This window comes from Passer montanus, unplaced genomic scaffold (genome assembly GCF_014805655.1).
Source record: "Passer montanus isolate IOZ18808 unplaced genomic scaffold, ASM1480565v1 scaffold2, whole genome shotgun sequence".
In the NCBI taxonomy this organism is placed as follows: Eukaryota; Metazoa; Chordata; class Aves; order Passeriformes; family Passeridae; genus Passer; species Passer montanus.
The window spans coordinates 5,904,249-5,926,162 of record NW_024366591.1 but is presented as its reverse complement, the minus strand read 5'-3'; the positions used below and the strand labels follow the sequence as shown (position 1 = coordinate 5,926,162).

Sequence of the window (21,914 nt, the reverse complement as noted above, 5' to 3'; positions counted from 1 at the left end):
TAGACCCAAGCACTGCACTTAAACCTGGCAACCAACCAGATGTGCATTCAGCCCGTCTAGCAGCACACTCCAGACAGGATTTTAAGGCAAAAAGCATAAGAAACTCCAGAGTGAACTGAGTATCACAGTGTAATACCCTCACCACACTTCAGCCTGAGGTGGAAGGGGAAAGGGCAGCAGCACTTTGTAGGCAGGTAAGCTCACAGCCTGCATTCACTTACTGCAGCCTCTGGTTCCAGGGAGCTTTTACTCCAGAGCACCTTAACTCCTACCTGTGAGTGCACTGTATGTTGACTCTCACAGGAATGAGATGTGATAAAAAGATGCTTCTATTCCCCTCTCAGATCTGGCTGACTCTTTAAATCCACACTGTTCTCATTAGAGTTCCAGGCTCTGGTTTTAAACACTGCTTTAATGTTCCCAGGGAACTGGAGCACAGCTGGTCTGCACAGTGTTTTAGGGAAAGGTAGGGAACTTCATATGGGAACAGAAATCTGCCTGCATGTTAGATTGTCTGAATAAACATAGGTTCTGCTGTTAACCACAACACTCAGTGTTTATTGAAGGCAATTCACAAAGACAGGAGGCATTTTATTTATATGCAGAAACATCTGTAGCAAATGTATCCTACTTCACTATCTATTAAATGTGCTCTACAAAAACGGAGTTGAAAATTCACTAAAAGGCATGCTTACAAATAGTTGAAAAAGGCATTTTGCAAGTTTCCATATGTAGTTTTGCCTTCACACTTGCACCTCAATCATTTGTATTCCATTCCCCACTATCTTTGAAACAAAGGCTGTTAGCCACACAAAATTTTCTCATGGTTTTGCAATAGACTATAAACATAGGGGGTTTAGAACAAAAATAATTAACTCCCTTATATTTATGGCAGACACCCAAACAATGGAAAACTGCTCTGTGAAATCCTGTAGCATGATAAAGCAATGAAGTAGATCAGCATGAGATGAATTTTGCTTGTGGAAATGTTTGTAAAAGGTGATAAATATTAATACAATTTAAATAAAATTAATTTCCTGGCAGAATTTTTGTTCTCCTAAAATATTTTCTTTGTTTTCATTGTTTGTTATATAAAAGTACTGATTAATAGAATTATTATGAAAGATAATGATAATCTAAATGTATGAAGAGCAAAATATGAAAATATCATCAGCGATGCATTGTCACTAATATACAAATGCTGCATGATCTGTCCTGTTACTTCCCTCTCAAACATGTTTCCTATTGTCCAGGAAAGATTGGCAACACTGTTTAACAGACAGCAATCGGTAGAAGTGTGGTGTTTCACAGTGTGAAATACTGTTTCGAGCCCCTAAGAATAGAAAAAAATCATGATAAAATAATAAAATAAAAGATACACTAACAGTTGCAATTGACCAAAGATGCTAAAGTAGCCATTACTGACTTCTCCCCGGCAACAAGGCCAACACACCAACAATACAAACCAAAACAAGGGAATATTTATCTAAAACTTACTGTTTTGTTTTTATGGCCAGGCTACAATAAATTATTTCTTAAGCAGAATCCATCATATTGGTGTTGAAAATTATAAGAAAAAAGGGGGACTGAGTATATGATGATTGAGTCTCAGTTTGGCAGAATTCATATTAATTTATACATTTAGCTTCTAATTTAAAGCAATGCTCAGTGTTTCTTATTGAACAACCATGGTGTTGGGGTATCTCTTTTCAGAGATGTCTGTCTCATCATGGCACCTGTATCCCCCTTTCTCACTGTGAAGAGGACATTCAGTCCTGGGAAGTTATATCTCATAGATTTCAGAAGAGAATGAAACTTTCTACTTTTAAAAAGTTAAAATTGAGCAGAGGCTCAAGAGTTTAAAATAATCTTTCTGTCACTGTCCATTCCCCCTCCCCATCTTCAACCATTGCAAGCAAACGGGAAAATCTGTGCCAATTGTCATTGAATTCCATTTTTCATTTGTACTGCCTGGTTTAAGGTGAAAGCCTTTCAGGCAAAATCTGATATGCACTGGTTACACTGCCTACTGCCAGGACACAGATTCTGAACAGTTCAAAGTCTCTGGGCTTTATGTGGCGCAGCAGGTGCTGGCCATAGAACAGGCTATCTGGCCACTGTCATTGCAGACTCCTCCTCTTCACCCTCTTCACTCTCTCCCATTCCCCTCCAAGCTGTTCTTGGGCATGTAGATGGCTCTCTCTCACTTCAAGCTGCATCCAGGTGAAGTCCTTCCCAGCCTTGCCTTAGAGCCACCCTAGCCTATGTCCATTTGCTATTTGTATTAGGACAGCATGTGATGAACTTGTTCCTGTATCTTCTCCAGTGCACTGCTGAAGATCCAAAGTGTGAGACATTTCTTGCCATTAGCTATTTTCTAAGTAATTTCCCAAATGTATTTTTTAAGTAAATTTCCAAAGGTAATGAAGTCAAACTCCTTGCCATCAGGTCATGGAAACATTTGGTACCTTAGAAATAGTTCTAATCTGAACATGTGATATTTTCTAAGGACTCCAAAGTTTTCTTTAGTGTGGCATTCACATTCTCTGGAAAAATCCCTTTGCCCAGGATTTTTCTCCTGGGAAGCTGAGAAGCCTCAGAGGAAAGGAAAACAATTCTTATCTCATTTGCTTCTCCTGTGTTGTGCTCATGTGTCGAATGTGTTTGGAGATTGTTTACCCGAAGGTGATTGCCTGATTGGATTCTAGTGTGAGTTGTTTTGACTCATTGGCCAACTGGGGCCACATTGTGTCGGGACTCTGGAAAGAGTCACAAGTTTTCATTATTATCTTTTTAGCATTCAGTCAGTATCCTTTCTGTATTCTTTAGTATAGTATAGTATAGTATTCTTTAATATAATATAGGATAATAAAGTAATAAATTAGCCTTCTGATAACATGGAGTCAGATGCATCATTCCTCCCTGCCCTGGGGGTTGCTTTGCAAATACAATACTTGAGCATCTTTATTGCAGTCTGTTTCTCTGCCTTTTTCTCTCTCTCAGAGATACAAACCCTTGAAGATTAAAGACTTTGAGAAGCATTTAAATAATTAGTTTTTAGCCACCCCAAGAGCGAACATAAAGGAAACCACAGAAGAAAAAAAAACAGACAATGAAAATTAAGAACTTTTGTACTCCTTTGTCATCTATGTATTGATTAAAGAAAATGTTAAACTGTAGGGTATCACCAAAGACTGCGGAGGATTTGTTGGTGAAATGAATGAAAGAAAAAACTAAAAAAAAACCACCCAGCTAATTAAATTTTGCTTGTATCTTTACTGAATAAGAAACACAGAAGGAAATTTATCTTTGTTGTGGTTCCGATTTCCTCATCCTGCTCAAGTCTGCTCTTAGTTTAGAAATATGCTGGTTTCTTCTTTCACATTTTCATTAAATGTTGCTCAGACTTCTGAGATCTAAAGGAAGACTCTGGATTGGCCATGAAAACAATGTCTTTTGGAACAAAGCACTGGAGTGACTGGGATACCAAGTACCAAATTCAGACCTTATACAGTGATAAGGAAACATCCAAAGGCAGGATAGACTTCTTATACCACTCAGAAAGTGATACTGTATGAGAGAGATGCTGTGCCCAGAAAAGTAGAATTTTCAGTCTCCTTTTCACCTATGTCCGTTCTCTTCTTATTCTCCCCTCAGTCTCTCAGATTTTTCCTCCTCATGGGAGCCTAATAACCTGTTCTATTTCTTTCTATCTTTCGAATTTCTATCCCTGCTTTGTTTCTATTCATACCCTTTTAAGCACTCCTCCCATTTCTACCTACTCTGTCTCCTTCATTATGTGTTATCTTTGTCTGCTCTTCCTTCATTTCCACATGTGGCTTTATTTTTTTATTAGCCTTTTTTAAACTACATGTTTGGGGTTTTTTTTTCCCTACCACTTCAGCCAGCACCTCTTCTTTTGTATATTTTGTGTTACAAAATATTTCTTGAAACTTCCGTAAGGCAGCAGTGATACAATTCAGGTTAACAGCAACAGCAACAGAAAAAACCTTCCTTCCTCGACGCTGAGCATTCAATATAAAGGCTATGCTCCAGGCTGAGAAGCACAGCTCCTTTCTGCAGAGCACTAAAGATCTGATGTGTGCAGACACTGCTTCATCATATAGTGCTGAGCAGAAAGAGGAATTAACTGGTGGGAGTTAACTGAGCACATGCATCTATTGAGGAGTTATAGTATTTCTCAAATGCCCTGTAGCTGTGACTCACACTGCCTCCCACTCTGTTGAAGCATGATGCTCTCTCACTCTGAGCATGGATTTGATGTATTAAGCAGGAAGTTAGGGTTTGTCATTGATGATACAGGGCAGGAGTTTTCAGTTGATCACAGCCCACCAGGGTAAAAAAAATCTGAGCTGTGAAGTAATATCCTGTACTTTGCAGTATCTCTCACCATGTTTAATCTTGTGTTCTTTGTTGTGGGTATTTGTCCCTCTGGTGTTGCAGCCTGGGACATCTTAGAAGAATGTACCCAAGCTGTGGATTCAGGAAGACTAACTGTGAAGCTACAAACCAAGAGAGCTAGAGGTACTCCCTGGGTAGTGGTTAAAGTGGATTTTGGTTCACATCAGCCTTTGAGTGAAATGACTGCTAAAAGTAGATATATGCTAGAATATTTTTGGTTTTGAGTATGTTTGCAATGGCTCAGTCTCATGGCAGGCTTGTTTTGCAAGCTGGAATAGTGCCCCTTATATTTCTGCCTATATTTCACACTGCTTCAACTGTTTTGCAAAGATATAAACTAATATAAATACCCTCTCCCATATTGCAGTTCATATTTCATATGCATTCAGTGCTAATTCCAATCATTCTTCAAGCTCCAATCTTGTTCTTCTTTGTTGCACAGAGGGATAGCAAGGCACTCAAAAACTCAGATGAAGCATGAAAAGCTGTTTGGAAACCTGACTTCTTTCAAATATGATTTTTTTCTTTAAGTTGGTGGAAGAGCAAGAATGCTGCTACCTTTCATAATATCCAATTTGGTGACAAAACAGGTGTCCAAATGTCACTTTTCCATGTTGATATTTCATGCTTGTTAGTTAAAGGAAATTAAGTTCAAAAAACTACATGTTTGGGGTACAAAAAAAAACAAAAAAAACCCAAAACAAACAAACAAACAAAAAAAACTTTAAAAGTGACATTTCATAGTAAACATCAATCACATTAAATCAGTCAATCATGGTCTAGTGAAATAATATTTCTCACTGGAAGCTTCATTTACTACTTTTTTTTTTTCTGGCTGACTTCTTAGAACAAATAGAGGCAACTTCATGGATTCACTTCACATACTGAGTGGGCTTTATAAATCTTTACTGTTATTAGTAGCTTAATAAAAAATGCAGTTGTCCACCTACAATCCCACAGACTGTGCTGATCTTTTATTAATTGTTTTCTTCATAGAGTACCCATTCAGCCAATAATGGATCCCATGACTGTGCAAAGAAGGATTCTGTATTTGATATGAAGCAAGAAATTCCATGCATTGAATTGATGTTAAGTAAAGAGAGCATCTAGGGAAAGGATGACTCAGATGACTCTATTTTAAGTAAAAGATTGTCCATATGCACAGAATGGACTCTCAATTCATTGTCTTACCTTCCAAACAAGCTTTGTGTACCACCAGTGACATAAGTCAGAGGGCAAATTGTATGACGAAAAAGGGAAGGTAGATGTAGTAGAGGCAAAATACTGCATATATTTCTATCATTAACTTAGATAAAAAATAGACCTCTCTCCCTGTTATCCCCTTCACTGGATGTTCTCAGGAAATGTGTTATTCTCAATGCTTTCACATGAGCTTTTGTTTAAAGAAAAAATAACATGTACTATTGATGCTTTTTAAACAAAGGACATGTTTTCATTTATAAAACTTCAACTGAAACAATTAAATTGGACAAAAAAGTACGGTTTGTATCAATCATTCTAATGTTCCAGACATCAATAAACTTAGTTGGTTCCTATTTAATGTCAAAGTAATTACTCCAAAATTACATCAATTTGCCATCCTAAAGAAATAAAAGCAATAAACCTCTCACTTTCAGCACTAAAGACTCTTACTTAGAAACATTAGTTTCTACAACGTAGCTATATAGTACACCAGTGTAAATATTTAAAAGGGACAACTATATTATCTTTGACAGCAAAGATTTATTAACCTACATTAATCCATATTTTATTACTACCATAAAAGAAAATATTAATTACATTTATCAAATCTTAGAAACACTTAAATATCTTTAATGAATCAATCTGCATTCTTTATTTTACTTACAGCTTTCTGGGAATGACTGCCTTCTCCACTGGCTTATGGTACTTAGGAAGGGCAAAAGCACAGACTAAATAAAAATTACAGTGTATTCCTTTATTTATATGCAGTGATTATTTTTAAAGTTTCTGTTTCAGTCTTTCAATATCTGAAATTACATTATCAAGAAAAAATTGTCATTTGGAGCACTCATCAAGGTCCCAATTCTACAAAATGAGCACCTGAAAGATAGCTATTTTATTAGACTGAGAGAAGACTGACAATTAAATGGTTTTGGTAAAAATTAAACTATTAAATTGGCCTAAATGTAGGGATAGGAAGAAAATTAGTAAGTTTTGCAAAGTGTTGACAAAATATTGAGCATTTCTCACTGTGTGGCCTGTTGACTAATGGACATTGCAACAGGCTGGACAAGTCACTGAATACATACACATTTTTCAAACTTTATAGTCTTCTATTTACAACCTTATAAAAGTTTTAAACAAATATGTTCAGCAATAGCTGGAACTATAACAAATATTGGTCAATGAGAAGCTGAATATAAGTTTTGTTTTCAGTAACAGGATTAAATTTGAAATTAAATTGTTGCACATGGAATAGAATAAAAACTAGAACTAATTAATTACTGTGTAAATAATAAACACTGTCGTGTGAGCCTAAGGGCCTATCCACATGGAATCCTTTTGGCATCAAGGCTGTTTCTAATTACAAATGGAACATTTATCTCAGTTTAAATATTCCTGTGGACATATGGGACATACAGGAAGCCAACATGAATTTAGCAAGCTTGCAAGTATGATTCCTTTAGGGATCTGGACTCTACCTGTCAGTAGAAGAAGTCAATACCACTTATATTCAAGGGGTGTAATCGCCGTTAATTGACATAAATCATGAAAGTGATGACACAGAAATGTATACAAAGAGAAACACCTCATGTTTCAGTTGTTGTAGAGTTATTAAATGACTCTCTGTTGTAGAAGTCTTTGGCTGCCTAAAAACACCTTTAGCATTTACCTGCACTTCCACCACTGTTTAAGGCTACTCATTATATATTCACGTTGCTAGTCCAAATCTGCCTCTCTACACAACCTCTCAGTTTAAATGGGGTGCATTTTCAAACCATGGACATGACAAAATACTTGGCAGCTTACATTTATACTGTCTCCAAAGGCCAAAGTGATGGAATTAAATGCTTCTTACAAAATGCTGCTACTGACCATACTGTGACGACTAACCAGGCATTGTGAATTCTGAGGGATTGTGTCTCTCTCCTCATTGCTTCCAGTGAGGCTGAAAGCTGCCCTGCAGCTCACACTCACATGGAGGGGAAAAGGTGTCATCTCTATCTATGCCCCATTCCACTTTGCTGAGAAGAAGCAAGAGACCAGGCTGAAGTTATACGGAGAATTCAAGGAAGCAATGGTATGACTAAGACATGAATGATCTTTAAAGAGAATTCAATAAAGGCAAGTAGACAGACACAATGTGAGGTCATGAGGTTTCTTGTAAACTCAAAGCAGTGGTGAAATCATCAGTGTGTGTATCTACTTCCAAACAAGTCTCTCTGTGTTGCAAAAGAAAAGTCACCAGCATAGTTTGATAACATACTAATCTTTAATCTATAAAGAAGATTAATTTCAAAGTTTAACATTATAAAAGAATAAAAAATACTTTTTAAAACAAAAACACAAGATAACACACAGGTGCCTTGGTTTCTCCTGTTGCCAGAGCTTAGAGTACAAAATTTCTGGGATACAATTCCATTGTATGCAGTGTTTCCTTTTACTTTAGAATATGCAGGAATTGAAATGACACCTTTTGATACACAAAAAGCTTTTCCAGGTACAAACTCAAGCAGGGTGCTATTAAGAATAGCTGGTCACATGTCAGATCCTACACATTATTCAAACAAACCATAATGAAATCACTGCTTGCTTCTACATTCCTGCCTTCTCATGTCAGTCCCTAGATGCCAGTAGTCCTTCTACCACTTCATCAATCAACCCAGCTGCCTCTAAGTCACAGTTGTTCAAGAGAAAAACTTTTTTTCATTTGGGTCCCCTGCTTTAGAGTCACATCCAGAAGTTCTTATTCCCCTCAGACACACATATAAAAAAAATTGGGGGAAAAAATGATCGAGAAAGTATGAAAACTTTTAAGAAGTTTCTATAGTCAGCAAAACAAAAGCTTCAGGCAGGGGTAATGTGAATAGCCCCTCCTCTATTGGGCCCCCAGGCAAGCCAAAGGGTTGATAAGAGTAGCCAGGTATAGAGAAAAAAGACTTATCCTTCCCTGTCACAATAGAAAGGTTTACAATTCTGACCCATACAAACTCTGCTACTGCTTTGCACTGACCATGGAAACATGCTTTTAAGGCCCAGGCTGAACCAGACTGGAGTGACACTACAATCTACCATACTCGTTTTTGGTTTGTGTTAACCCAAGTGAAAGCAAACAGGAGAAAAATTCTACCAAAACTTAGTAATAAAGGCACTTCAAAAATTGATAAAAGGATACATTGTTCTATAAGCATCCCAAGTAGAATAACTGGTTTTGAATCCATTAGTGGTTGTATTCTCATTGTATGATATTTGGAAAGCTTAATAATTAAAATAAAAACAAAATGAAATAAAATATTTCCACCAATGAAATATCTGTTCAGTAAAAAAATGCAAAACCAAGTAAACTGCAATTTACACAATTCTCTCAGTCCTGCAAACCTGAAACATTCAACACTTCTTGGACAAAACTGAGAATACAGTAGATTTTTAAGCATAACTCTACTTAAATGACAGCATTAAGAAAAATAAAGCATACTACTGAAACCTAAAATACATAGAATCAGGTTTCTGTGCTACTGTTTGCCAAAAAGTTATTTTTTTAAAAATGGTTTTAATGCAAACTTTTACATCTCCAACGTGTTTTACATATTTCAGACAACAAAAGAATACACATACATTGTATGTGATAATTTTTCAAAACTAGCCATTACTTTTTCACAGATCAAAAAAAAAGTTTGTTTAAATATTTCATTTCTACAAAGTGAATTTACATTTTTAAGTACAAAGTGCAAATACTACAGTTGTTTTTATTGCCTTTTGGTGAGGAAATCTCCCACATGTCAAAGAGATCTGCCTTGGATTAGTAAGGTGTTCACCCTTGCTTCTTCGAAACTTGCTGAAAGGAAGTTAGAAAAATTTGCATTATTAATGATGGTTTCAATTAGTCCAGCATAAAATACTATCTCTATTTTTCAGCGGTACCCATATGCCACTATCAAAAGAGAGTTCTGCATAAATATATACAGGGAATATAAAAATTCCTGCCCTGTAGTTCTTCACGGGATCTATGAGCATGGGTATGAGCAATATCTTGACTACTTACCTATGGCCCTTTAACTCCATCTGTCAAACAGAGTTTTAGCGACCGCCCCTGGTTCAATACACCTCCTATGGCATGTGATGTATAAGGAACTGGCTGCTGGCTGAAGTCTCACAAACAATCTGTGGCTTCCTTACAATTTTTTTGCTAGGCTGCAAAAAGCAGCACTGAAATTGTGTGGGCATTTATGTGCATGTTTGTTGGACAGGGTGGAGCTGAGCAAGGAAAATGTACCTGGCCACTACCTGAGGCCTATTTGACCTCTTTTAGAGCAACTACAGCTGTGCCTCACCTAGCATATTAGTGTGTGTTTCTCTGCTTTCTTTCATTAAGCTGTTTTTCCAACAAATGGGAAAAAAATATGTGCTGAAGCACACATAGGCATATATTTAACTAAACCACTGCTAAGTAATAAATTAGCGGAGAGTAAGCTTTTGAGTGTATGCAAACCCCTCCTGACTGGTACAAATCTGATCAGGCCTTCTGAGATGGGTGGTTTCCTTTGAGCAGCTTCTACACTTTTCAGTAGCTTCCTTTCAAGTGAGAACTTCTGTGATGAAAACCACCTTGTGCATTTGAAGCCATGTATTGTTCAAGTATGAAACTGCCAACAGATGGTTTTCTTAGCCAGCCTTAATGTAAGGTTATCATTAGTCAACAATAGCTCTTAAAATAATTGGTGCTGAGTCAGCAAAAATATTGGACAAAATTGAAAAGCATAGATGTTCTAAGGATATTTTTATTTCCAATTCCACATGTCAGTATCAGATTACAAGAAAGGGGAGAGGGCTTGTCATGCTTCAAGTGCAATGCATGTGTGCCAGTAATTGCCATTATATAATTAAAATAACCCCTCTGAATGCTCTGGTCTTCTGAAAGGATGATTGTTTTCAAGCTGTCTTGTTTAAGTGTAAGTGATTTGTGGGGAAAACCTGAAAAATTAAGACCACAAACACTTGCTTAAACAAACAAACTTATCACATTACTGTAGCTGTGAGAATATTTTATATTTCATCAAAGGTATGTAGGACATCTCTGGTAAAAACCACAACCAATGTTGAGCTTGCCTTAGAAAGTGCAAACCTAACATCAAACAAAGCAGAGATGAAAAAAGAGAACAAATCAACAAGCAACTTTGAGAGGAAGATTTCTCTTGGCTTGTGGGTAGGTTGACCTGGGGCTCAGTTTCCAACAAATTAATCTACCTTTATGATAGATGGGAAGACATTTATCACAACTAGGGTTTTGGGGTGTTTTTAGCCAAATTCCCATTTTCATAGCTGCAGCATTACCTGAGCTGTTCTTATAATAGAGTTACATGAATAATTTTTAAACCATTTCATCATTTACTGACGCTTTTGTAGGCATAAATAATTTAAGTCCTCTAACTAATACAATAGTGAGGTATAAGAATAGTGTGAAGATGACTCTTTTGCTAGACCATTCAAACCACTAGACTCACCAGTCCTCCCTCAAGACCATGTAGAAGTACTAGGAAGGTATAATTATATTGTCCAGAAAAAATTTCTTTAGGATAAATGGTTATAGAAATAGACACATACAAATTAAACCCCACTTTTTTTTTAGCCTATTTTTCTGGACTTTCATTGGAGTCCCCCCTTCTCAAAGTGCACCTTTCCTTCATTTAAAAAACTCTGCTTTTGTGCCTTTTGCAGCTCTGAACAGCTTGAGTAGCCCAACCTCCACTGATGATATACAATGGTGCTGTTTTGAAAAACAAGATCAAGTCTTTGCAGAAAACTGATCCAAAAAAAAAAAAAATCATGTATTATGCTGGCAGGGCACTTGACATTTTATTTTCTCCAATCATTCTGCAATTTTAGTTTAATCGCAGATTAGCAGACTGATGCAAATCCAAGTTCTTCAGCATATTTTGCTCAGCCAGCAAAGGCATTTGAAAGTGACAGCTCTTTTCATTGCACTAAGATTTTAAAAGCTGTTTTAAGCCACCATATAATAATGCAGTGGGGTTTCTGAAATGTATAGATTTTCACAGGGCATGAGAAATGAATGGCTTTGTTAATTTCAATAAATGTTAGTTTGTGTTCATAGTGCAACACAAAGGAAAATTGACAGAATTCAGCTAAAGTTAAATGAAGATGAAGCAGTACATATTTAAAAGTGCATGGGAATGCTGTCATTCAGGAATGCAGAAGACTCAAGAGGGCTCAATTACACTCATCAAATTATCATATATGTCCTATATGTCAACTTACACTTTCCTAGGAGCTTCTACATGCTAGTCTAATCCACTTTGCAAATTATGCACATTTACTCTGCACCTGTATGGATTTAGCTTTCCATACATAGAACTTAAGTTAAAAATTATTAATTGCGATGTTGTTGTACATTTTTCTGGCAACTCTGCAGAATAGCAGATTAAAGCAGTTTGAAGCTGCAATGATGACTGCGAAAACCCCAAGAAATTCAGCCAGGAGAGGCAGAAATGGAGATCTTGCTTTCCTCAGTACTCACCTGCCTGCTGGATGAAGTGCTCTCAGTGTTGGTTCTAGGGGCTGCTAAAGGAAGGAAAAGAAAGCATTATAAATATGATTTGCAAGTTATCCTCAAGAACTGAAGCCCTCATTCTGAAAAGCTATTTTTTAGAGCAGGGTAAGTACACAGCTTTCAATAAATGAGATAAAATATTTCAGATCTTTCATTGACACAGCTACTTTTTTTTTCCTTAATACAGGTATTGCTTATGTCAAGGAGTCATATGAAAATTGAACAACAACATCTCTTGCCAGTTAACATGTCACATTTGCTTAGGAGATTGTATATAGTCCAGGTTGAGCATTTCAAACTTACTAAATCTTTAGTAGTAAATATAGTCTATTATCCCTGGCAGTAAAGAAGCATGGACAAGCAGACTGTATGGAAAGCATTCACTTTGATTAAAGATATCAGAAACAGTTTTACAAACCAGAAGTTAAAAGATAAAAATTAGATAAAAGATGAAGATATCACAGAAACAGTTCTACAAACCAAAAACGTTATTCACATTTAATTTGCAAAATGACAGGATTATCACTGTTTTTTAAAATTTCTTAGTCTCAAAGACAGTACACAAAATATGTAAAAATAAACCCTCAAAAAGCTAAATGAACTTGCTAGATGATTAATCTTCCCAAGCTTACTTGTAACACTAGGGAGGAACTTGCTCTCTTGGTTTTCCATGTCAGTCTGAGAGTCAGACAAGCTGCACTGGAACTTAGGGAAACAAAACTGGACCTTGAAAAATGCTACAGCAGCTAGTACCCCCTTCAGAAAACATACTTTACAACTCTCTGGTTTTTATAATGCTTCAAATTATTCTCACACAAGAAACGTGGGACTCACACAAAATGATACAGAGCCATTTCCTCAGTTCAGCTCTGACACCTCAGGTGACAAAAGTCTCATATTTTCCTAGAGATGTAACTCTAACTGCAGTGAAGTGGTAATTGCTTTCATTTGTGCAAGTGAAAGTATCAGAAAGGAAATTTTAATTATCAAGTAAGTGAAACAGAATAATGGTATTCCAACAAAAGTAATTTTTATTGTCTTGTCCTTAAAACTGCGTACTTCTAGTAAAGCAGCTCAATGATTTGGTTAAGAACTTTTTTCCAACTGGATACCATTAGTTTTTCAATGCCAAAATGTTCAGACTTTTTTTCCTTCCAAAGTTGAATGTTCTCATTATTGAATAGATTTTGTTGCAGAAGATCTGTTACAAAACTTCAGTTATGGTGGTTACAATTTTTACTTCAGCCAAATCTGTGTGTGATCTTCACATGACTTCATGCCTCTTACAATTTTCATTTCTAAAACAGACAGTTTGTCCTAATATTTTGGGGGTTTTTCTACTGAAAAAAACCTGGGGTTTGTTTTCAGTCTTGCTATGGCTTTCCTTTACTGCCTGTGTAGTGATTTTGGACCCAAATTTCACCCACAACAAGTCCTAAGAAAGAATGCCTGCTGCAGCAAGACAGAACTGTTTCACTTTCCTCATTCATACCATAAAGATACCAAAAGTCATCTACCTTCATATGGTTTTTTTTAACCTTCATTATCTAAGTGAAAATTGGAAGGTATCATTATGAGGTCCACAAAAAAAAAAAAAAAACAGGAAAAAAATTCTGGATTTGATCAATACTTGTTTTGAGAGTTCTGTTACTGTGAGCCATAGACAATTTACTTCATTGGCAAAACGTAGACCTCTTCTGTCTTTCTGCAGTATTCCTTTTCTAGACTTGAATACAACCAATGAGACCTTTGTTCCACTGTCCTCGCTTCATTTTAAGGTACCAGACAAAACAATTTTCCTATATTCATTCTTCCACATCTTCTTAAAGTATGGGGATCTACTGCTGCTGTTTAGAACTATTTTAAAAAAATTCCCATTTTCCCATTTTCAGGAATTGTGTGATTGAACTCTGCAGGTACTATTATACTCTGTAGTTAATTTTTCTCCTTCCTACCAGTTTGGCAGCAAGGTAAGGTGGCTGTGTATTAGCTGTTATTCCACCTGTTTGGCAGATGACCACATTCCTCTTTGCATCTCTAAACCACATTTCTCAAATGAGAATTCATTAGAAAGCTCAACCATGTGCTTCCTTCCAGGAATCCAAAAAGCACAGGTGTGATACTTCCACTCACTCAGAACACAGTTCTATAATAACACTAAACTGACTTTTTTATTATTGTTATTATATCTTAGGTTTCCTACCATAATACATTTAATGGTTAGGATGAACAGCTGCATTTGCTGCAGACAGGTGTATTCTTTTATTTTGTATAACTCTGGCACATAAAAATATCAGGCTTCATAAGCTTTGAAGAATTTAGTGAAAAAGACAGAGAGAAAAGGTTCTTACTATGACGTTTCTTTGTTTCTGCTTTACCTTCTTCTTTTGTTACTCCCAAGCAGCCCATTAGTTCTTGAACTGACAAGGACTTATCGTTGTTCACATCACAGTATTCCACAAACTTCTTGACACATTTTTTGGGCTTTGATTTCTTTCTTAGGAATCTCTTAAATGGCTTGATTTCCTTCTTGCCGATATCACCACTGGAATTTTTATCTAGCTGTTTGAAATACCAATGGACGACTCTCTCTTCCAGAGTATGATTTGGATCAGGCTCAGAAACACTGGAACAAGAGAAAAAGAGAATTTAGTCTTAATTCTGATATTTAATACCTTTATTTCAGAATAGTTACATTACTTTCAGATGGCCATCACCATTGTTATCCAAAACTCCCTGGTACTGGACACTAACTTGTAATGAATCTCTCTTTTTGTCACTTTGACCAGCAATACCCTAAATTTTACACTAAGGGCTACAATCTGCTTTTAGTGTACTCTCTGAAACCCTGTGGAGCTCAGCATCATATTCTGCAAACTGTGCTTTCTCCCTAAATTTCCTAAATCAGAGAAAAGGTGGGAGAAATATAAAAGAGAAAAAGAATGCTTCATAGTCAGCAGATGCATTAAATGTGTAAAGTAACCAACTGAAGTTGTTCAACAATCAGCATTACCAAATACCAAAGCTCCAATTACAACCCATGAAGGATTCTCTTAGAGCTACAACACCTAAATGTATTGAATTACAGGATAAGCTATAAAAATAAATGCTATCTCCTCAGATAGGTACTTGACCTGCAGCTGCCCTAAGTCTGACAGCACTTAAGCATTTTTAACACTGCCTGTGACTGTTAGCATTGGTTTGTTTTGCAAGCAACTAGGAAGAATATGAATCAGAAGGGTAGGACACATTCAGGAAATAAAGCCTTGAGAGGAGAACAAAGACTGATATACAGTTGCACCAGCAGCTACAGATAAACCCCGAGTTGTGCTGCTGAGAATTCATCTGTCAAGTGTATCTCTGTTTAGTGAACATAGTTCACAGTGGTAACTTTGAAGTAAACTCTCCTAGATAGGTTCTTGGAAATTCACCCTTTATGCAGGCTCCTCAAAGCCCTCAACAATCTATTCACCACTGTCGGAAACCTTTTAAAGACACACAAAAAGATCTGAAACCCACCGGCTGGAAGACAATGATGGATCAGAGACGGCGTGCACCATATCTGTGGACAATGCATCCAAAACACTTGTTAGGAACTCATTCTTCTTGGCCCCTGGACAACCTAGAAAATCAGATTTTTTTTCTTTTCTTGTTACCTGTTTTTACAACACTTAGATTACAACAATAGTTTAGATTTTGAGATAGATATTACTCCTTGTACACAAATTTCCATAAATTGTGGACACGTTCATAACATAATTCAAAGACAAGCATTTAAATTCAGGTATATATCTGTAGCAGAGCAGGAATAAGAAAACAACCCTTTGAACTGAAGCAAGTGTGAATTTGTTTTGCATACCTTTAGTCCTTTTATTCAATTTTTGGCCATTAGTTTTCCTTCTTTCAGATATCTGTAATGTGGGTGTTACATTTTGAAAAAAAACTGTTCTGAACGCATAAAATTTTGTACATGACACAAGACAGAAACAGTCTAGAAGTTGACAACACATTACCTATTTCAGATTTCCACTTTTGCTTCTCTTATTTTCCACTGGCATTCTCAACACACATATTTTCAGTATATTGGTTTTCCTCTCTGTAAAACAACAGCCAATTCCTTGTGTCCTTCCCTTTCCTCCTGGACAGGGGTTAACTAGCACTACATGGCACCTAGCCCAATCAGTTGCTGTTAGTTGGTGCTTTGGTTCATACAGTGAGAGCCTATGGTGACGCTAGCTCATCCTCATAATCACATTCCCCATGCTACAAAGTTCTTCTCTGAAAGAAACTGACAGCATGTTTCAGACACATAATATGTCAGATAAATATATACTGAAAGATCCCCTCTTCAAGCAGCACAGCTGGTGCAGATAAATTCCTCTGACAAGCACATGGATGTTGACACATGGAGGTTTGCTTATACAATACACCTGCTTCCTCTCCTAATCCCTAGAGCCCTGAGCCAAACATCAGGTCTTCCTCTTACCCTCCGAGTAGCTGAGTTAAAGTATAGGATGATCCATGATCAGTGACATGGAGCTTACAAGCTTGAAACTAGAGACCACAGCAGGACTTTCACAGACAATTCTGTGCTGGAAGCTACTTACTGTAGTTCTGTTTTAAAGTTAAAAAGGAAAATACTTTGAAGTGGAAAAGTAAGATTAGTCAGTCAATAGAGATTTGGTATTTTATTACATTTCTCAGCACACTCTGAAGCAGGCAGTAGGACTACATGAGCCTGAAAAGCTTCATCTTGCCCAGCAAATTATTTTTTAATACATCCCATGTTGATCCAAGGAAATAAACCTGTGTTATATTAGCCCTTAGTTGTGTTGCAGTCAGAATAGCTCAGCTATTATGTACAGCAGGAGTACCCACTAGATATTATTGTCTAACACATTAACGTAGTTACGAGTTCCTTGCCTTTGGCACCAAGGATATTTTATCTCAGTAAAAGGTATATAAAAGGAATTCACTAAGGCAAGTTTCGCTGCACTAAAAGTACACATATGAAAGCAGTTGTCACTCTGTTAGATATGTCCCTTTCTCATTAGTATTTAATCAGTTGTGGGTTTTTTCCTGTCACAACTGGAAAAAGGAGAAAAAAGAAATTAAAAGAAACTCCCTAAAAACCAAAACCAAACAATCCAGTTCCTATGACTATAAGTCTGAGTTCAGTGAGGCATGAGTTCAGTGAGGCAAGCACTTCAATTTTCTCTGTAAGGAACGAAAGTTAGAAGGGTAGCAAGATATTAATAAGGGAAGGACAGAGAACTGTACCAAAAGGTTCCATTCAGTGCATATTCTCTAGTGCAAAGAGTTTGCTGTCAAATCAAGTTCAGACATTGCAGCCATGAAAGGAAATTGTGCACTGTGATTTAAATGAGGTCACATAACTTTGCAAGCCACAAAAGCACATCTGTCCAGAGATGAGCAGGCAGAGGCAGGCAGTCCCTGTGCAGCAGGCACATCCAGTTGTATCAGCATGCCAACCTGTATGCTGACATACAACCTCTATGCTTACAGAAACAGGTACTAGAAGAAGAAACTAACAAACTAAGTTCCTGAGCAACCCACTGAGCTCAGCAGCAAGGACATCACTGTGGGCCAGAGCTGGTTCCCTTCAAAGGACAGGTGAAAAGTCTGCCTGAGGCTCTCCACATCTCCAAGATAGTCTGAGGCCTATCTTGAATGTTATGAGCTTCATTCATTTTGTGTTGGACCTGTTATTACCAACATCAGCCAGAAGCCTAAATTCTGCTCCAAACTTAAGTTGTAAATTGGTATAGGACTTGTGGAAAATGCAGAAAATAAGACCTCAGCATGTAACAATGCAGTGCAACATGGAGCAAAGGCAATTTGACATTTTTCTTTCTCTGGTGTTTTTTGGATAGTTAGTAATGTCAATATCTAATTTGATTTAGGACCTCCACCAATTTTTCATATTATTTATGAATATATTTAATATTATTTATGAAGTATTTCTGAAACATCTGGAAGAAACAAAAATCTGCTTTAGGTAGTTTCCACTGCTGTCCAGGGAGCTGCTGACTGTACATATGCTACAGATATAGAGATCAAAATCCTCACTTAGCTTGCCTTTTATGAGATATAGCTAAGCAGGGGAAAGTATCAATTTCTAAATTCACAAGAAATCACAGCAAGAAAATTCCACAGTTTAAAGCCTCTCTGGCAATTTTCCCTAAGAATAAGAAAGATTTCTAAATGTATATTTCATAAAGTTGCAATAACAGCTGAAATAGAAATCTCATAGAATACAAAAAATGCTGTTAAAACAAACACAATCAGTTTCTGTGAAACATACTAAATCACAACTTTACTACTTAACATAAAATGACACTCCACAAAATCCTCATCAGTCAAATACAAAGAAAATATTCACATTCTCCTAATTATAAGTTTTGCTGATGTGTGGGCACTCACACAGCAATGTACCCCACAGTGAAATCTCTGTTCCTTGCAGGTGTTACTAACTCGGGATAATTCTCTGGAGGCTTCATGCTGAGCTTTAATTTTCAACAAATTTGTGGATGGCAAGACTGGAGGAGCTTTAGCTTGATTGTAATGAATAATTCACTCTTATTGGGCTAAATACAGAAAGGGAAAGACTAGTCTCCTATGGGAGCCTTATGCTTCTTGCTATGGTTTATAGGTTTCAGTTTCTTCTTCTGCAGCTGCCTGTCCTATGTGGATTTGACAGCTTACATACATAGTAATTTGTTGTTAAAGGGTGGAAGCTGAAACCACATGGAGTTAACATACAGGTTCAGAACATAGACTGAAGTGTTTGCTTTAAGGATAGTGTTACCCAGAGTAAACCTTAGACCAACAAATACACACAACACATGACAGGAATACACAAACACATCATTTCAGCTATAATAGAAAGGAAATTGGAGAATCATCATTATGCATTATATCTCTCATATATACACTTTTCTCTATACACACAAGTACTTTTAGCACCAAGAATGGATTTTTGAAGTTAAATCTGTGGGGAGGTTTTCCATAAACATTCTAAAATATGCACCCTAGTGCCTTGGAGCTCCCTGCTTGGCTGATAATAATCTACTACTGCCAGTCTCAGAAGATTATCTTTTACAACATACCTGAAGTCATGGCTAGAAGAGCATTTTGTTCATTTTTGTAAAAATGGGAATCCAACAGATAAGATTTACCACCTTAAAAGGGATTGTACATTAATCTTCCTACAAGAGAGGCAACTGTCTTGAGACAGTCACTCAAGTTATTAAAGGCATGACAACTTCCAATTAGCAAATCTAAAGTTTCTTTTTTTCCCCCTATTTGCTAATATGAACATAAAACTTAGTAGTGCACTCAGACACAATGACCACTGAAATACCTCTAAATATTTCAAGTAAGTTTTTGATCTGCCAAAAAGCAGAATGACAAGAACTATTTATGTTTCATTTGTACCTTTGATTTCACTGAAAAACAGTGCTATACAGAAGAAAAGAGTTTAACAAAATTTTTCAGTGCTATTGGTTATCCTGGGAGAATAGACAATACAACAAAAACATTTTTTCTTGGATGTTTATTGTATACACACATATATGTACAGTCATGAGTTTATTTCTTTGATTGTCTAGACATGCTGAGGAGCCTCCTCATTTTTGGAGGACTTCCTGAGCTCTTCCTGACTCCCTTTCCCAAAAAAAAACCCAAAAAAACCCAAAAACCCAAAAAAAAAAACAACAAAAAAAACCCAACAACAAAAACCCACAACATCCTTTAAAATATGAGCCTGGGAAGTGAAATTTGTTACTCTACTGATTACTAAAAATCATTGTCTCAAATAATGTCTCACTGACAAAGTCACTGTTTTTATAATTTAACAGATGGACTTGATGACCTTAGAAGTCTTTTCCAGAATTAAGAATTCTCTGATTCCATGACTCTATGCCTCATTTCATTTCAGTATTTCCCTCATTGCAGCTTCTGATAACTTCTCACAGACAAAAACTATCTACCTCTTGTTTTGTAGCCTTGAAGGCTTGAGGACATTATTACCTCTCCTTGTTAACATCTCTCAGGTATTACAATTTTTTATAGTTTTTTTTTCTCTTAAATATTCATACAATTTAAAAGCATTAAGCTCAGAGATGAGACAAATTTTCTTTCATATGTCCATACCCAAATTTCAAAAATATGTAAAGAGAATACAATGGATATTAGCTGTAGGGGGCTACTGATCCATTGTTTTGTAGCCCCAGATCTCCATGTCATACAGGAAAACTATTATTTCTCTACAAGTGCAGGAGGCAGATTTCAGTTCATAACATGTGTTTAATTTGTTGCTACTATTTTAAAATTATCTTTCTGTTCTAATTTCATGGAACACACACACACTAAAGAGTTAACAAAGGATGCTCTCCCTACCCTTCAACCCTAGACATTCATATCATACCAAAGATTGAGGGGGATTTGTTGAACTTGAGCCTGCTGAAATGAGATGTCTCACCCACAATAGTTATTTAAGTTCAGTATAAAGGAACCCATTCAGAAGGCATTCATCCCAACTACCTGAGGATTTTTTTCCTTAGAATAGAAGAGAATCTCCCTTAAAATATTTCACTTCTTCCCTATTAACTGAGGAAGCCCAGACAGATAACACCAGTGGTGTTAAACAGGTAATGATTAATTCTGTATGTTTCTATTTTACAAATAGATTTAGGCCCTAACTACTCTCCTATTCTTCGGGTAAATGTGTAAGAAAGAAGGGATAATATTCGTAGCAGAAGCACAAGATCCTATAAGCAGCTTTTGCAGGCAACTGAGTGACAAAGACTGGGGCGTTTGTTGATAGGAAAAACAGTTCATTACGTTTATTTCAGTTCCTGTACTATTACTACTAAAGAAGAAAAAGAAAATTATATCAGATGATCATAAGACAGGCAATGTGAAATGCTAACTTCTGATTAGCGCTTTTTATGTTTGTTTTCCCTCCTTTAAAGGCTTTTGAGAAGTGAATTTCTTGCTGCTAACAGCTCTGAGATGTCACTGTGACAATACGGAGTGATGAATCAGTTGAAACACGGTAATCCTTTCAGAGGCCATCCAGCCAAAAATCAACGCTAAACTTGAGAAAGTATTTGGATCTTATTTGTCAATCTTAAACATTCTCTTGTAGACCTTTACTTTTCTAGGTTTGACTGCAAATAGGAAAAACATCTAAAATTTCAGATCATAAGGAGTTGTGCTTCTTTGCTGCTTGATTGGATGCAAGAAAACTGATACTTCTATTTGGCAGTCAACGCCTACAGTACTTACTTCTCTTTTGGAGGCCAAAGATATCTCAGTATACTGAGAAGGATGTGACATTCTGAGCATTTAGGTTCACAGTCCCTGTGCCAGCACCAACTTGTAGCCTTTAGAGGCTCATCCCCTCAGGTTGAGCACAGCCTGCAATGCAGCCATGTGGGTCGAGCTCCAGCAGAAGAAATACAACGCGTTTCCCTGAAGTGTTGGCGCAGTGACAGAAGTCAATCATCCCATTGATTAGGACACAGAGAGAAGTGTTTAAAAATCAGAAAGGCATCCAAAAATACCTTTTTTTGGAAGAGAAAAGCAACTAGATCTAGTTTTCAAAACGTTATACTTCCGCTTTATATACCATATGTCATGACTGCCTGGACTTGAGATAAACAGCCAGTACTGCTGACTGCAGTAACACTTTTAA

The 21,914-nt window shown here is 36.7% G+C and overlaps 1 protein-coding gene across 4 annotated transcripts in view; it reads right to left on the bottom strand.

Moving 5' to 3' along the window:
* Positions 1-7,628: 7,628 nt before the first annotated feature.
* The window catches only part of SMOC2 (SPARC related modular calcium binding 2), a 140,512-nt gene continuing 126,226 nt past the window's right edge, over positions 7,629-21,914 (bottom strand). Inside the window, exons 10-13 of one of the 4 annotated variants that reach the window (XM_039707716.1) lie at positions 15,713-15,815; positions 14,545-14,819; positions 12,161-12,201; positions 7,629-9,460 (exon numbers count right to left, since the gene is read on the bottom strand). In XM_039707716.1, the coding sequence (XP_039563650.1) occupies positions 9,437-9,460; positions 12,161-12,201; positions 14,545-14,819; positions 15,713-15,815 (443 nt within the window). In that variant the 3' untranslated portion in view covers positions 7,629-9,436. Of the gene's footprint in view, positions 9,461-12,160; positions 12,205-14,544; positions 14,820-15,712; positions 15,816-21,914 lie in introns of all 4 variants that reach the window. The other 3 variants (XM_039707718.1, XM_039707715.1, XM_039707717.1) reach the window with 3 other exon arrangements.